Source organism: Emydura macquarii, unplaced genomic scaffold (genome assembly GCF_026122565.2).
Source record: "Emydura macquarii macquarii isolate MOO-44397 ecotype Brisbane River unplaced genomic scaffold, CSIRO-AGI_Emac_v2 contig_1253, whole genome shotgun sequence".
In the NCBI taxonomy this organism is placed as follows: Eukaryota; Metazoa; Chordata; order Testudines; family Chelidae; genus Emydura; species Emydura macquarii.
This window is the reverse complement of record NW_027131390.1, coordinates 35,715,819-35,733,071: the sequence shown is the minus strand read 5'-3', so window position 1 is coordinate 35,733,071 and position 17,253 is coordinate 35,715,819. Positions and strand designations below refer to the sequence as shown.

Genomic DNA, 17,253 nt, shown 5'->3' with positions numbered 1-17,253 from the left:
AAAGAGAGGTTTAGCCTCATAATTTGGTAAAACTGTTTAAACATGTTGACTTGTCCGTAACGCTGAAGTCCTACTGTATTTACTTACACCTTGGGAATGGAGGTTGTTTGTAATTCTGACCAAAGTGTTGTGGTTGTTCTTTCAAAAATTTACAGCTGAACATTGGCTTGATACAGCTTTGAAATTTTATGACACAAGAAAAATGCTGCTTTTAACCATCTGAATTTAAATGAAACAAGCACAGAAACAGTTTCTTACCCCATCAACTCTTTTTAAAAACTTTAACACAGCACTGTACTGTGTTTGCTTTTTGTGTCTCTGCTGCTGCCTGATTGCATTCTTCTGGTTCCAAACGAGTTGTATAGTTGACTGGTCAGTTCGTAACTCTGGCATTCATAGCTCTGCAGTTCTACTGTGCAGCCTTGACACTAAATTGGGTTTTTTGCTAATGAGAATACATTACATCTATGCACACTTATTTAAAACTGTATAATAGCTTAACATACATTTATTCAGATTCTTAATTTTGTTTTGGTCAGAAACTGAATAACACATCACAACATTACTAAATGATTTTTTACTCAGTCATGCTGCATTTGGATGGTAACTGAAATTCAATTCAAAATGCCCAGTAACAGCATTTTCAAATTTTGTTTTTATTTATTTAAAATAAAACTACCGCAAATGTGTTGGACATAATCTATCAACATGTTTTGTATTTAAAATTGATTTATTAGACAGAAGAAGTATTAGCTTTTAGCGAATTGAACTGATTGTTTCTGGTCACCATGTCCCTTTAAGATTTTAGAATGAATAGGCCTCATTTTTATTTGTAGAGTGGAAAAGGCAAACAAAATTTCCTTTGAGAGCTAGTCAAACTGAAATGAAGAAAATATTGTCTCTGCACCTGCACAAAGGGCTATTGCTGGCAAAAGCTGGTTTAGCATTTCAACAAACTTTGGTTCCAAGTACTTTAGCCCGTGACTTCCTCCATTCCAGGGTTTTCATTTTCTTTTATGCTTTGACAGCAGACTTGTAGTGCTTGAATATTATTTTTAATGTAATTTTATTAATTATAGTATGTTTAAGCCTTAATATAGGTTGTTATAATTTCAAAATTAATATAAAATTCAATTTTAAAGTGAAATGTATTGGAGACTTAAATCCAGTATTTTAAAAAAAATCACTGATTTTTATGCCCTCTGCAGGTAGCTCTTTGAAATGCCATCCTCTTATTTCATGTAACTACAAATTACTGTTTCTGGCCCATGTAATAGCATGAAATATATCACAGGCACACAGCTTGTAAACATGGAAAATCCAGTCAGATCCCTGGGCTAGAACAGGCAGCTATCAAATTTCACATAGGCTTGCCATATTGAAAAAATAAATCTGTTACCTCCCTTTCTGTGTTTAAGGTACCAGATCTACCATTTTATTTCATTTAGCTAGTCAGACTGGATTGGCAGATAGTCAGACGTCAATTACCCTAGAGCGTAGGTGTACACAATGGTGTCTTCAACCATTATGCTATATAAACTATCTTTGTTTTCCCTTCCATTCTAGGTTCAGAAGCTGTAGCCATGAATAATAAAGGATTTAGACGAGAGAGTTTTCAGAGCAGCACCAGTGATGAAGACATGGTGGAGATAGCAGGAGGATCTCTGGACTTCTCCATAACAGATGATGATCCCCCACTAGACAGAGAGATGTTGGGAGGTAATGCTCAAGCTGCTGTCTCCATTTAATTCATCATCACTAAAATCTTTATGTAGATTTCATGTTAATACGTTCTACTTTTGTGTGACTGTAGCAAGAGCCAGCTTCTTGGTGGGTTGGCCTGGTTGTGGTGTAAGGGCCATATACTTCGCTGTGACACTCCTATTGTGACCTCAACACAGTTCTCTACACTGCAGTATCTTCACCTGGGTGGCTTTCTGTCTGGCTGCTGTAGTACTGCAGAGCAGCCAAATGTGCGCTCAACTGCTACCATTGAGTCTTTGTCACCATAAATTAACAGTGATTGAATTAGGATTTGTGCGCAGCAGAAAGTAGAAGCAGCAGGGTGTGTCTTTAAAAGAGAAGGTAAGAGACTACAGAAAGTAGGTTAGAGACCAGGGCATCTCCCCATCACAGTAAACTATCTGATCCTGGCTATACGCATTCAGTGATTTGTCAGACAGGGAAAGTATTTTCTCTCTTTGGTATATTTTTCTGTTTGCATGATTGTTTAGTATATACAATAAATTACTCTGCACTATTTTTCTCTTTGTCTTCAAGGATTTGTTTGCCTCCCCACAATTCTTAATAGGCTCTTCACATGTTTGTGGCAAGCAAGCAATGAATCAGTGGCTTGGGGCAGCCTGCATATGAGTAAAAGCAAACAGCATCCCTGGGACAATTATGGCCCAGAAGCTCAATTACTCAAATTGTTCAGCCCCCATCCAAAATTTTTGGCTGCCCTTCTTTATATTGCAGCTATTATTTGAGGCACTCTTCAGTCTCAGTGAAGCCATCTGCTCTGGTTTACTGTTTTAAAGATGTTGAAAACTGGGACATTCCCGACCATCTTGTTCAACTGACAAGTACCAAGTACCTTTCGCCCATGGTGAAGTGACTCATTGAAACTCTGCTTGCATGTAGTCTGCATTGCTACAGTGCTGGCCACTTCAATAAAGCAAATAGATTAAAGGTGTTTTGAGTTTATTCTGTTTATAGGATGGTGAATAAAGAACAAGGAGAAGATGGACCCTGTCTATAGGGAAGAATTATTTTGGTTCTGACCTGGAGTTGGAGCAGGCAGGATGAATTCAGATGAATGTTTACAACTCTACAAAAGTTTACAACCTTAGAGCAGTGGTTTCAGGCCGTCTGCAGATTCAGGAAAGCATTACTACATAGTGTTTCGTTCTACTCGTGGTTTTAAGACTATCTACACAACCATAAGGGCTAGAAACATATATTTTAGTGATGGTGGGGGAGGGCATGGAGAATGTCTGCAACCCACTGAAACCTGTTCGTAGCATCCCAACCCCTCAGGGGGGTCACTTCCCCCACTTTTGGAACCTTTTGATATAGATTCCTTCAACCAGGTCTGGTGCCCACTGTTCAAGGAGGATGTTGATAAATTGGAGATGATTCAGAGAAGAGCCTCAAGAATGATTAGAAAACATGCCTTTTAGCGACAGACTCAAAGTGCTCAATCTATCCAGTTTAACAAAGAGAGGGTTAAGGGATGACTTGATTAGTTTATAAGTATCTACATGGGGAACAAATATTTAATAATGGCTCTTCAATCTAGGGGAGAGAGGTCTAACATAATCCAATGGCTGGAAGTTGAAACTAGGCAAATTCAGACTAGAAATAAGGTGTACGTTTTAACTATGAGAATAATTAACCATTGGGACAGTTCACCAATGGTCATGGTGGGTTCTCCATCACTGACAAGTTTGGATGTTTTATTAAAATTCTGCTCTGGGAATTATTTTGGGTAGATTTTGTGTGTTATATAGTAAGGTCAGACTAGATGATCACAGTAGTCCATTCTGGTCTTGTTATATATTAATCTGTGAACTCGGTCTTGTATCTTTTTTGCTCTTCATGAATCCATGTAGGGGTACGTCTATACTATGAGGACTATAATGGCATATGTATGTCGGCATAGCACCATAGTGTAGACACAACCTACCAATAGAGAGGTTGTTTGTGTTGAAACACCATCTCCCGAAATGAAGTTAGCTATGTTGATGGAAGACTCCTTCTTGGTAACATGTACAGAATTTTAAAATATAAAATCTTCTACTGAAGAGCTAGCTGGTGGTGGATTTATAGGTACTTTTAGCTGAATAGTAACATTTACAAACCAGCATTATTTGCCACTGGATTTGTAAACTGGATTTGTCTTTCCTATATCTGGGTGTTCCAACTATGGCCATGCTTGGATTTCAGCAGATTTAAAAAATGAGTAAATCTTTTAAACTACCTTTGCAGAGCTAATTTATTTTTGCTCAATGTACTAGTTATATTTTGTCCAGTTGCATCCAGTTCAGAATGAAGGAGATAGAGGGAATAAAAATATTGTAATGCTTGAGATGCATTAATATTCTGAGCAGCTTTTTTCCCCCCTTGCTTTCCTGCACACTGACAGAGGTGGTCAGCTGTAGCTACTGTCCTTTTTTTCCCACTTAAAGGAATTGGCTTGTACACAAACCACAACTGGGTGGAAAACCACACGAGATCTATAGATGTTTAATGGAGACACTTTGAAGAGGGTGTTGCTGAGACGTATGTTTGCTTAGAGCCTGGGATTAGCTATTTAATAAAAAATGAGAAAACCCATGTTTTAAATGTCCTTTAATGTTCCTGAACTGTTTTTCTTAGTGAGCCTTTTCTATTCCTTCCATGTGTCCTGGGGTTGAGCAGTATCCAGTGTTTCCTCTGGGCTGGTGTTTTCTTCAACTCATTTTGCCTATTGGGCATCTCCATTGTGCCAATGTATGGCAGCACGCAAGGAAGTAGATTAAATTTTGTTTTCTTCTTTGATCTTTTTTTAAAAAAAAAAAGCCAGTCCATGAACAGGTGTCAGGGTACACAAACAGCAATATGGCCAAACTCCTTGGTTTTTTTGGTTTTGTTTTTTCCTGGCTAATGTCCCTTCCTAGGGATGGGCAGGAAACCATACTGAAGTATGCTATGGAACTTTTTTAATGCAAGGCAGAAGAGTCCATGTGGACACAGATTTACATCCCAGCCTATTGTGTACTAAATGTTTTTGTGCAAACAAGTCCAAAGTATGTGGTGAGAAATCTTATGATATTCTGGTAACATACTTAAAAATAAAATGTATACTAGATATAGGAAAGATTTGGAGTAACAGGGCCATTTAGGCAGCAGTAGAAATACCTCACCTTGTTCTGCTTTTTGTTACATCTGTCAGATAATCTAGACCTTGATTTCCTCACTCTTCCCACTGAAAGAAATCCACTGGCAGGCATTTCTTCCCTATTAAATAAACTAGCATTTTTTTAATTCATGGAATCTAATCTGCATTGGTCCTATGTTTGACAGTAGCCAAGTTCTTCAATATAATAAAACTATAGTGTTGCCAACTCTTACCATTTTATTGATAGTCTTATAATAAGAAGAACATAAGGGCTGCTATATTGGGTCAGATCACCTATTCTTGTCCAAAATCCTAGCTCTGATAGTGGCCTGTACCAGAGCTTTAGGTGGAACGTACTGAGTAGGGCAACCATGGATCTACCCTTATCTTCCACTCCTAGTTTCTGGTAGTCAGAGGCTTGGGATCATCCCTGACCTTATTGGCTAATAGCCATTGATGGATCTATCTTCCATGAACTTACGTAGTTCTTTTTTGAACCCAGTTATGCTTTTGGCCTTCACAACATCCCACGGCAATGAGTTCCACAGGTTAGTTGTGCATAGTGTGGAAAAATTATTTCATCTCGTTTGTATTAAACATGATGCTGCCTAATGATTTCATCGGGTGACCCTGGTTTTTGTATTGTGTGAAAGGGTAAATAACACTTCCCTATTCATTTTTCCCCATCATTCATTATATTATAGACCTCTCCCATATCTGCCTTTAGTCATTTCTTTTCTAAGATGAACTGCCCCAATCTTTTTAGTCTCTTCTCTTATAGAAGCCATTCCCCTAGCCTTGATAGTCTCTGGTTGCCCTTCTCTGAACCTTTTCCAGTTCTGCTACATTCTTTTTGAGATGGGGCAACCGGATCTGGACACAACATTCAAGGTGTGGACGTACCATGGATTTATACAGTGGCATTATCATATTTTCTGTCTTCTTAGCTATCCCTTTCCTAATAGTTCCTAACATACTGTTAACCTTTTTGACTGCTGCTGCTCATTGAGCAGATGTTTTCAGAGAACTATCTGTGGTGATTCTAGGGTGACCAGATGGTAAGTGTGGAAAATTGGGATGGTTGAACAGGGACTAGGTGCCATGAATACCAGGACTGTCCCTGTAAAATCGGGGCATCTGGTCAACCTAGGTGATTCCAAGATCTTTCTTGGGTGATTACAGCTAATTGAAACCAATTGTATATGTATAGTTGGGATTATTTTTTCCAATGTTCTTTTCTTTGCATTTATCTATGTTGAATTTAATCTGCCAGTTTTGTTGCCCATTGAGTGGTGGTGTAGCCATGTCAGACATAGGATATTAGAGAGAGAAGGTGGGTCAAGTAGTATATTTGATTGGACCAACTTCTGCTGGTGAGAGAGAAGTTTTCGAGTTGCACAGAATTCTTCTTCAGGTCTGGGAGAGTGTTGTAGCTAAATACAAAATCAAACAGTTTAATGTAAGTAGTTAGCAACTATTATAAGGGATCATTCAAGGTGAAGTGTCCAGTTAACACAACTGTAGTCATGGGGAGGGGGAATAATTTTGTATCATCTGCAAATTTTGCCACTTCACTGTTCATTCCCTCTTCCAGAACATTAATAAATATGTTAAACACACAGATCTCTGCGGGGGCTTTTGCTATTCACCTCTCTCCATTGTGAGAATGGACTATTTATTCCTATCTTTTGTTTCCTATCTTTCAGTCAGTTAGGACCCTCCCTCTTATCCCATGGCTACGTAATTTTCTTAAGAACTTTTGATGAAAGACCTTGTCAATGGCTGTCTGAAAATCCAAATGCACTATATCGACTGGACCAACCTCATCCACTTGCTTGTTGACTCCCTCAAAGAATTGTAATAGATTGGCAAGGCATGACTTCCCTTTACAAAAGCCATGTTTATCTGTGTCTGATAAGTCTGTTCTTTATTATAGTTTCTACCAATTTGTCTGGTACTGAAGTTAGGCTTATCGACCTGTAATTGCCAGGATTGCCTCCGAAGCCCTTTTAAAAAATTGGCTTTACATTAGCTACTTTCCAGTCATCTGCAATAGAGGCTGATTTCAGTGATAGTTTACTTACCACTGTTAGTAGTTATGCAGTTTCATATTTGAGTTCCTTCAGAACTCTTGGGGGACTAGCATCTGGTTCTGGTGACCAGTTACTGTTTAGCTGAGCAGTGTTCTAAAACCCTCTTCTTACAGATTTATATATTTGGGATAGTACTTTGGATTTGGTGTCCAAAAAGAATAGCTCTGATGTGGCTATCTCCCCCACATCCTCTGCAGTGATGATCGAAGTGAAGAACTCATTTAGCTTCTCTGCAATGGCCTTGTCTTCCTTGAGTGCTCCTTTAGTACCTTTGCTGGTTAGTGGCCCCACTACCTGTTTTTCAGGTTTCCTGCTTCTGATGTACTTAGGACATTTTTTTAAATATCTCCTGGAGTCAAATGATTCCAGGAGAATTTCAGGCTTCATTCTTTTTTTAAAAAATTCCTTCGTTACTGCATGGGAATGCTTTAATACATGAACTGAGTAAGGTCTAAAGGCTCAAACATGGAAAGCAAATAAATAGAACCCAGAATTTATAACCTTAAAGACAACAACCTTGTGATTTTGGGTGGATTCTGGTTATCATTTTTGACCCATTAGGGCAGACAACATTGAAACGCTCAGTGCTGCCAATGCCCACACCTGTGGCAAAGGCCAAAGATGACCCAGAGCTCTTTAAAAATGGCTTTAGGCTGTATTTCCAAAGTAGTGATACTGCTGTCTTCCATGACATTGTTTTGGTTGCAGTGTTTGTTGTAGCTGTGTTGGTCCCAGGGTATTAGAGAGACAAGGTAAGTGAGGTAATATTTTTCATTGGACCAATTTCTGGGATTCTACTATTGCAAAGTACATTGGCAAGTAATGACATTATTGCTATGGCAGTTACTAGGGTGAAAACTTATTCCAAACTGCCGCCTTAGGACATCCTTCTTTTGTTTTATACATATAAAAACTTTGGAAGCCACCTTTTTTTCTGAGGTGTTTCCAATTTTAACTTGTTGAGAGCTAAATAAAGATCCCATTTTCTTTTAATGAGCTAAAGAGGGAGTTTTTACATTGGCTGTTTTTAAATTGTATTATGCAGCGTCTTATGCCTTGGTTGTGAGTGCACTATACATTTATTGATATGGTTGTAAATCTGGATTGTACTCCAATCCTTTTTTCCATTGACTATCTTGGAACTGACAGAAAAATTAATGTCCCTCATATTCTAATTCCCCAATCCCCAGGATAACCAATTAGTCTTGCATGCTGTTTGTAACAGAGCATGCATGCAGCTAAACATTGGTTATATGTAGGACCGATACTAAGTATCACACTTGTTCCAATTCAGCACTGCAAATATAATAAGGTATTTCTAGCAGTTTTTGATCTGAGGCCTAAATATCTTGATTAAAAAACACAAAACAACTCTAAGTTCAAAATGTTTCAGAAGTTAGAATACTGTTACGAGCTGGTTGAAACCTTGTTATGGGTTGAGTTAAAACTTCTTTAAATTGATATCTGAATGAGACCCCCATTTAAGTCAGTTTTAAGAGACAGTTAAGGGACCAAACCTAAAACACAGCATAAAAATCTGCCCAGAAACTAGCACGTAGTGGGCAGATAGTTTGACTGGGTATTGTGACCAGGTGGGTAGGTGTGAAAGAACACACAAACTGAGAACAGACTGAGTGAGAGAGAGAGCCTGTAGGAGCAGCTGAAAGCTTGTGGCTGATGATGGAAGAAATCTGGGGTAGTATTTTTGGTTTGGGTGCAGGCTGAAAAGACCACTATTGACGCTGTAAGTGTAAGAAGCTGTTTTCTGCTCCTTGGTGCCATCTGTGTTCAGAGATGCAGGACTTTGTATGTTCTTTGTAAACAAACCAAACTGCATCAGTGAAATACCAGACAACCACCAATTTCCATTCCCAGCTGGAATACCCAGTGGGCCCCAAACTTTGACTAACCACTCAAGTTGAAAAGAGGCAGAAAATCTTTTAGTTTCAGTTTTAAGGTCTCTCATGCTGCTGCATTAGTTACGCTGCCAAGAAGTAACTCAGTCATTAGTTAATTACTCTAACGGCAGTTCTGTGACCCGTGTGAGTCCCTGTAACTTCCAATTTGGACTTTTGCACTTTAGCACTAAAGAGAAATGAGCAATGTTTTCCTTGATTACCCACTCTGACAGCAGTGAAGTTATGCCTGTGAACAGTAACGTCTACGTCGGTTCTGCAGTAGGACACATTCATCCAGTTGTGCCAAATTCTAACAGCATTTCTCACACCATGTGGCAAATGAATCTTCAGCACTAATTAGTCTAAACTGTTTGCACCCCAATGGTTGGGATAACCTGGCAGGGAGAGGGTTAGATTCGGAATGCTACGTATTTCTGCCTCCCTCTAATACCCCATTAAGCTTGCTTCCCTGCGTTCTTGGATGAATCCAGTAGAAAGCAAAGTGGATTTTAATCTTAACCCTTTGGTTAATGATGATTGCTGCAGCTGCCTGGGGCAGTAGAATGCAGCTTTCCTTTGCGGCATTCAAAGGGAGGGAATGCACTGGCAGTGTTATGCCCAGTTTATCAGGTACATGAGTCAGCATGAGTTTGCGCGCACACAGATGTGAAACTAGCCTGGTACCTTTAGTTCGGTTCATTAGTTGGCATGTGAAACGCCAGCTCTTCCTCACCCCCATACACTAGACTGTTGGCTCTTCTCTCAAGCTTATTGTTGGGATAGCGATGGAGGCATGCTGTGTGTAAGTAGGAAGCGTGAGGATGATGTGACATGAGTGCACCTGGGACACATACATGCCTGTTCTCCAGAAACAACCCTAGTGCTTTGGAGGGGGCAGTGTTAGGTTGCTGCAAAGGAAAGGTGAGGTTTTCCCATGTTTGGGAGAGTTGCTATCATTTCATCTTGAATGGGAGGGAGTTGGTCTTTAAGGTGGGATGTTATTAAACTTTGAGCCCCCCAGTAGTTTAGGAGAGATACTCGTATGGATAACAAGATTATCCAGAATTATAATAGCAAGTCATAAGCGTTCTGAAAGGGATATAAATCCTCCTGCTGTGGGGAATAAGCCCCAAATTCTAATGAGGATTAGGAATAAATTCCCCCTGAAAGCAGATTATTTCATTAATGGCCTTCTGCAGGGCTTCTTGCACTTTCCTCTGAAGCAACTGGGTCCAGCTGACTACATGACAGAACATCGGGTAAAATATCTTAGGCAGAGCCTGCATGCTCTGATCCATGCATATATCTGAGTCAAGCAAGGATGTGTGTATTGCACAGTGTCTTTGATTTCTTCTTTTGCCTTGATTACCACCAACCATGTGATACGAGGAATGTTCTGATATTTTGCAAAAAGTGGCAGAGCTCTCTTACTTGAACAAAGAGTCTCTGGAGACCTAACTCATGCAGATAACTGTACTACTTGGTGTGTGCATACTCTAAAGGGCCTTGTGACCCAAGAACCCGTTAATGCTAGCTGGCAAGGGAGTTCACCAAAGAATGTCAAGTGAGGTCTTAAATGAAAGCCGGAGTCACACTGGTCATTGATATCCTTATGAAATGTGCGTTGTAGCCTAAAGAAGGGTTTCTTGGCTATGCTAAGTAGCAATGTTAGTGTAAGTAGCAATTAGGCTTTCGACTAAGTTAGCCTAAAACTTGGGGAATATGGGAAATTGAGTTTGTTAATGTGAGCAAAAGTAGTGTTAAGTTGGAGACAGTATAATGGGAAAATAGAAGTTAGCAAGGATATGACCTAAGGGTATGTTGCAGGTATGTTTTGGTTATGACTGGTTTCAGCAGGGTTTTTAATGACTATTTTTGAGAAGTTTGAATGTTTTATTAAAATGCTGTCTATATTGATGATATGGGAAGGATGTTAATGTAGATGTTTGATTAATCAATGTGTAATTTAAAGAGCCAGTAGAGAGGTGGTGGAAATGTGAATATGGTAATGCATAGGTTTAATATTGATCAGTATTATAATAGATTATAAAAGGAATAGCCCTGCTAAATTGCAGGAGCACTCCAATTAGCATAAAAAAGGTGCCATTAGGTTACAGGATTGTAAGGCTATATATACTTCATTCTGTGTCAGACAGAGCACCTATTGGGACACCATTACATCTCTGAATGTGAGTATAATTGTAGTACCTGTGTCCATGGTAATTCTATGCCTGTTTAACTAATCTTTTTTTTCAATAAATTTTGATTCTATCATTCGAAGTGTCATCCGGTGTCCTCTACTAAACCAAATTGTCTGTAACCAACATAGAGGCTTGGTCCTGAAAACTGTTTGGTGTATTGCACTCGTAGCTTTAACAATTTAATACTGACTGGGAACTTTTAAAATTCAGGGCTACAGTGTACAGATATTACGTCAGGAGTTCTGCACGTATATTGAAATATGTTCTTAAACTCTGTATCACAGCAGAGGTGGAGAAATAGGTTTCCTGTCAAATAAGGTATTTATTTACTGGCCTCTGAGCTGTTAATTAAATATCATAAGCTAGGGTGGTGGATGTTCATTTTATACATAAAGTCAACAGGGAATAACTCACAGGAGAAGCAGCCGTGAAAGTTGCACTGTTTCTATACAGATACATGAGTAACTTTGGGGATAAAGGAGAAGACACCCCCTTCTCTTGCACTTAGGATATAAACAGGCAGTGTGTTTATATTCATGAAAGAGGATCCCAGCCATCCTTGCTTGAAGATGCTGCAGAAATGTTTCGGGTGAGATAATCTTCTGTAGATGAGAGTAACTTTTTAGCTAAATTTAATATCTAGAAAGCATGTTATAATTTTGTTCTGTATGTCACCTTTTGTTTCCAATGTCCTGACTCGCTATCACTTAAATCTTTAATCTTTCATAACAAACGTGTTGTTTTCAAATATAAATATATCTCAGCACTGGTATTAAGCATGGTGCTGATCCTGGGTTGAAGCATACAAGCTGGTGTGAGCACTGTTCCCTTGGGGGGGACAGCAGACCTAGTATTTGTGAGTGTTCAGTGGATAAGGGACTGGATGATGCTGCAGAATGCTTAAAAGGGGCTCTGCTACTGGGGTGCACCCACAGTTAACCAGCAGGGCAAAGCGAGGTCTGGCATGGTGGAGAGGAGAGGGCTTGGGTGGCTGACAGCCTGGTGATGTCAGAGAGCTGACACCCAGTTAAGCACAAGTCTCTTTCAGATGGAGGCCGGGGTTAACAAGGTGACGCACGGCAGAGAACGATAGGATTGGACTTAATCTTTACGTTATTGGCGAGGCACCAATCTTCATTTGGAAAAGCCTGTGTTGGACCATGCCTCAGTCAGTTATGTCAGTTGTGTGGCAACGGATTTTGGTTATCTTGGCATCTTGTCAAACGCTGTTCTCACTGACCCCAACCTAAAAGCATGCTCTGCATACAGCAGAATCCCCCACAGAACCTGGCACCAGCATGGTATCCAAGACCAAAGCCCACATTCACCATGGTATAATGTTTCAGAGCCACAGAGCAAGGTTGAAATGCCACCGGTTATCAGTAGCATCTCGGAGCTAGAGAAACATTATAATCTTTTGTGCATATATGGCAAGATAAAATCACCAATGGGGCTCTTCAAAGAGTTTGCACAAAGGATTGAAGCAATGCTCATAGAAGTACAGCTTTATTGACTGGATACTGTGTCTGTGTGGAATGTCAGGCACCCAAGGAGTGTTGCCTTGACTCTTTTAATTGGCAAAACATCAACAGGTAGAGAGAAGAAAAGAGAGGGCCTGAAAAGAATCCTTGTGAAATAGATATTAACTTCTGGGGAAACTCCGGTGGCAAACACATCCCATTTGCTGAGCCAAAGTTAGCCATAGTGCAGAAAGCTTAAAAGCAAGATAAGGTTGGTCAAGAAGAGGATACTTTGTAAGACAAAGTAGTAGGAATGTGATGCAGCTGCACTGCTCTGTCCAACATCTGGATAGTCCTGTAAATCAGAGAATGGACTCCTTAAGTGGCAGTACTTCAGTATAAGCTCTTGCTAAAATGTCCATCTTTGACCTAAAGGACAATGAATGATGGCACTTATTGGAAGAGTGTGGATTCCTAGGACTGGGATAGCTGGAATTAAGGTGCAGAGACGTGTAGGAAGGTTGCCTTAAGTATGCAGCATGTACTTGGCGCTAGCTGCCACAGTTAATCACTTACTTTCCTAAGCACCGACTTGCTCTCAGTTTAAAACCAATGAAGAGTCTCCTCAGCAGCTGAGCCTGTGGGACTGACGTTGAAATGTGCAGGCAGTCTTCTTTTAGTACTGGAGAATCTGATGTCTATAAACAATGAATGAAACCACCAGTCAGCTCTTCCGTGCCCCTCTTCCTCTCCTCCAAAACAAAGTTTTATGTCTACTGTAGCTTTTAGTTGTAATTTCCAGTCACTGGAAACAGCCTCCAGAAGGAAGTTAAATTTTCTAGATGCCAGCTTCCTTGTGTCATTCCTAGCTTGCCCATTGTGAAGGAAGGGATACTGCATCTTTAACCTTTCTCTGTTTAGCTAAAATCCTCCCTCTTTCAAAGGAGGTCCAAGGGTCCGCTCATGTGACTGTCAGCTGGTGACGACATGCTCAGTGCAGGGAGAGCCCGGCTGTGCTGGGAAGGGAGGAGAATGCAGCAAGTGCCACTGTAAAGGAAGTTACTCCACAGTCCCTTTCACAAATCTCCTGGAGCCCAATGGCCATGAAACAGTCTTTAAGAGGTGCTTCTGTGGAGAGGAAAAAATCCGAGTGAGGGTAAGGAGGCTGCTGAAGGGAGTTATGTTCTGGTTAAACATATCAACGCACTGCAGCTGCTGGTAGGGAGCAGTGGGTAAAAGCTGCAGGTCTGATTTCTCCATTCGTAAGGGGGGTGGGGGTTGCAAAGGGCTAAGAATGAGGGGGAATATTGGATTTCTGCCCTCTAATGGTGTCATGTAAATTGCTGTAAACAAGTGATTCCTTTCCTTTCTGCAAAACAAATCGGTTTCCAGATTCACTCTAACAGAGGAGGGCTGAGGCATCATGGAGAAAAGCGTCCCTCCCAACTGCCGTAACCTTTGTATTGCCACATTAGGGGTGCCCCTGGACACTGAACAATGCACTGCGTAGGTGCATGTGCTGCTTTATTTTAAATTAGATTTCAGTATCGTTAACAAATTGTCTGCAAGGTTTTAAACCAAGGAAAATCTAAAAATGGAGCATTGGCCTATTTTATTGGCAGGTGGGGAAGAGGGTAAAATGTCTGTCTTAAAATGTATAACTTCTGGCTATAGGGAGTCGTTACGTTATGATGTCAGCTGATATATTTGGTTTCAGTCTCAAGTACTGAACACTGATCTAATTGTGCAAATTGGAGAAGGGGAAGACCTGTTTGGTCATCTTGTCCATGCCATGACAGGGCAGAACTATGCCCCTCCACTCGGGTGGCCCCTCCTTTCTATTTCGGATCTACCCGTAATTAGCTTAGTGTTTGATCTTTGACAAGCCGGGACAGGAAATGCAGCCCTGGTAAGTATTTATTACTACCAGCCATTTTCTAGTTCGATACTGCTCTTGAAACTGTAAGGCTGTTTCTTTTTATTTTGTGTTTAAGATTAACTTGGCCCTTTTCATGTTCTTGCTGTGCCTTGTCAGGACTCTTGGATCCCGTTTTCCAATACAAAAATGAATGCATCTTGTAAAGATGCTAGAGTGATGCTCTAGTGAATGAACTCTTCCGCCTGTAAAACAGGAGCAGCCTGGAGAGCAGTGCTGTGTGCACACATCCCTGACTTGGACAGCCTAGCTCTAGGTGTCCCAATAGAATGGACTGTGATGTCTGAATTTCATACTTGGCCTTTTAATTGAGACTTCCAGCGCAGGTGCCCATTGTGGTGGTGGCTATAGCGCACATGATATGGGCAGGTATCTGCTTGGAGCTGAACTCAGACATTAAAAAAATTCTTTAGATTTGTCTACACAGCAAGTTGCTGTGTTGTAAGCCAAGGTGTGAACCTCTAGTGTACCTGCTTGCTGCGTAATAATGTCCTGTGTGCGTGTTGCTAGTGGCTTAGTACGCTAGGTCACGCTCCAGGACTTTGTGTGGTGTAGCAGCATCCACATGGAATATCACTGTGCAATGAGCTGGAGTGCCGTAGGTTTATTCCATGATTTGCTGCACATTAACTTGTAGGCAAGCCCTTTATTTACTTACCCATGGTGCATAGGTGTAAGTCATCTGCTCCTGTGATACCTAACTGAAGTACGCTTACCTGATGTCTCCTGCAATGTGTTCAAACTGCGTGCTCTGCTGTGTGTATTCTTTGTGCTGTTGTACTCTGCCTGCTTTGCAGGGGTGCTCTGCTGGGAGAAGGTTCTATGATGGAATTGGTAGTTAAAAGCTGTGGCGCTGGAGAATATCCCAGGAGAGCAAATCTGATTGTGGCTTGGAGGGATCTAGGTTGAACAGTACCATTTTTATGGGTCCTTTTCAGTCAGCCTTCAGCACTGGGAAGGGCTGTGATGCTAAGTCAAAGACTGTGGTTTAATAGATGAGCTTTCCCAAGGACCATTGCATTGCCTTTGATACTGTGGATCACTTTTATTGAGCAAGAATGAGTCCTTTACTTCTAATCTTAAGTTTTAATTAGCAGAGTTTCCAATGTATCTGACTCTCTGGTATTCCCCCAAGGATGGCATAGCTAATACTCTGTTCACTGTTGCTGAGTACAGTGAAACCCATAAAAGTCATCCCAAAGTGTGTACATCAGGGTGCTTCTTGGCACATGCCTGAATCCATCTCATCACTTTGCTCTTACAACTTTGGTCTGAAGCTGTTTTATTCTTTAAGCCAATAATAACGGGGCAAAATAACTGCTTATTCCATTGCCTGGGGGACATAGCAAGAACAGCTTTCTGGTGCACCATGAGAGGTTTCTGGTCACATAAGGTATATCTACACTGCAATTTTATAGCCCTGCGAGCGTGGGTCACCTAACCTGGGCCAGCTGCGGCTGTGCCGTGGGCCTTTTATTGCAGTGTAGATATACCCTTAATTCTTGTTGTCCTCTATTTCTAGTTGTTAAATAATACATTTCCCAACGTTCCTTTTCCAGCTAAGCAATTGTTGCTCTTGTTGCCAGCGAGCTATTATGCAGTTATATGTTGGGGGGATGGGGCTGTTTCCTTGAGACAGTATTTCTATCGAGTTGTAGCCTGTGCTATGAAAATTTGGGAAACCCCAAGCTAGAATATTTAAGAGCACGTAATAGTTTTATTCCTTGCTCTTTTGAGGCTCATGCTGTGATTTGAACTATAGCCGATTGCATCAGTCAGCTAAGTCGCATTATTTTACCTTTTTGCCTCCTCCATGTTTGTTTGTTTAGTGCCCTGTGAGAGACGAGGGAGAACTACTCTTTGGTGTACGTTATAGGTAGGATTTATTTTTTTGTGGTATAAAGTGAAAGTACACTTGGTTCATATTGACTGTGGGTGGCTGCATACTGATTGAATGTTATCTGAAGGTTATGGCCTGTACCAGTTGTGTATGAGCTCCAAATGTTAGCAGGTTTTATTCTTTATTTTCCAGAAGAAGATAGTGCTTGGGATTTTTGTGGGGGTTATTTAAACAGCAAAGGCTATCAAGTGGTAGAAACCAGCTTACCCACTGTTTATTTTTAAGCTGCTATCCTTCAAGTGTAAAGACAGTGTCCTAGATGGCAAACCCAGCTAAATCTTTCTTTAATGCTTCAAATGGAAACTGGGAGTGCTCAGTAGCACATTGAGTTCAGGGATTTCATGTTGTTGGGCTTACAAAATCTGAGTGTTTCCCCAAAATTTGGTTGTAACCTACTCAGTTTTGTACCAAATGAAACGAAGCAAGAGTGTTAGATAAACAGGCTATTCTGCAATGCTTGGCAGGCATGCTACAAGACTCGCCTGTTGTCTTTTACTGGGGAGGGGAATATTGATTGTGGGGCTGTCTTGAGAACCTGTGGGAAGTGTGTTTGCAAAGATATGGTAGGTTTGTCTGGTTTGGGGCTCATGCTTTTTCTTAAAGTACTCTTTATAAACTACAATGCATCATTTCTCTAAGTACTATAAACACATTTGGATGCTTACTTCAACAGTTCTAATTCTCTCCCTCTGTTCCTCTCCACTTCCCCATCTAAATTTTTAAAATCTGATTTATGATTGTCCAGGAAAAATGACTGAGCTGATTTCTGAAACCGTGGCTTGGTCTGTTGATGCAAAAAGAATTGATGGAAGATTGAGTGAATTCTCTCCCACCTCTATCCTTGCTGAACACAATTAATTTGTTGAGAACAAAATTTATCAAG

At 40.6% G+C, this 17,253-nt stretch overlaps 1 protein-coding gene across 4 annotated transcripts in view; it reads left to right on the top strand.

The window, feature by feature from the left end:
* Positions 1-17,253, top strand: part of LOC137153292 (H(+)/Cl(-) exchange transporter 5) — a 73,874-nt gene that overhangs the window by 29,984 nt on the left and 26,637 nt on the right. For 2 of the 4 annotated variants that reach the window (XM_067548458.1, XM_067548459.1), the window contains exon 2: positions 1,567-1,719. In XM_067548458.1, coding sequence (XP_067404559.1) covers positions 1,584-1,719 — 136 coding nt within the window. In that variant the 5' untranslated portion in view covers positions 1,567-1,583. Of the gene's footprint in view, positions 1-1,566; positions 1,720-13,560; positions 13,691-16,299; positions 16,347-17,253 lie in introns of those variants that run through there. The other 2 variants (XM_067548461.1, XM_067548460.1) reach the window with 2 other exon arrangements.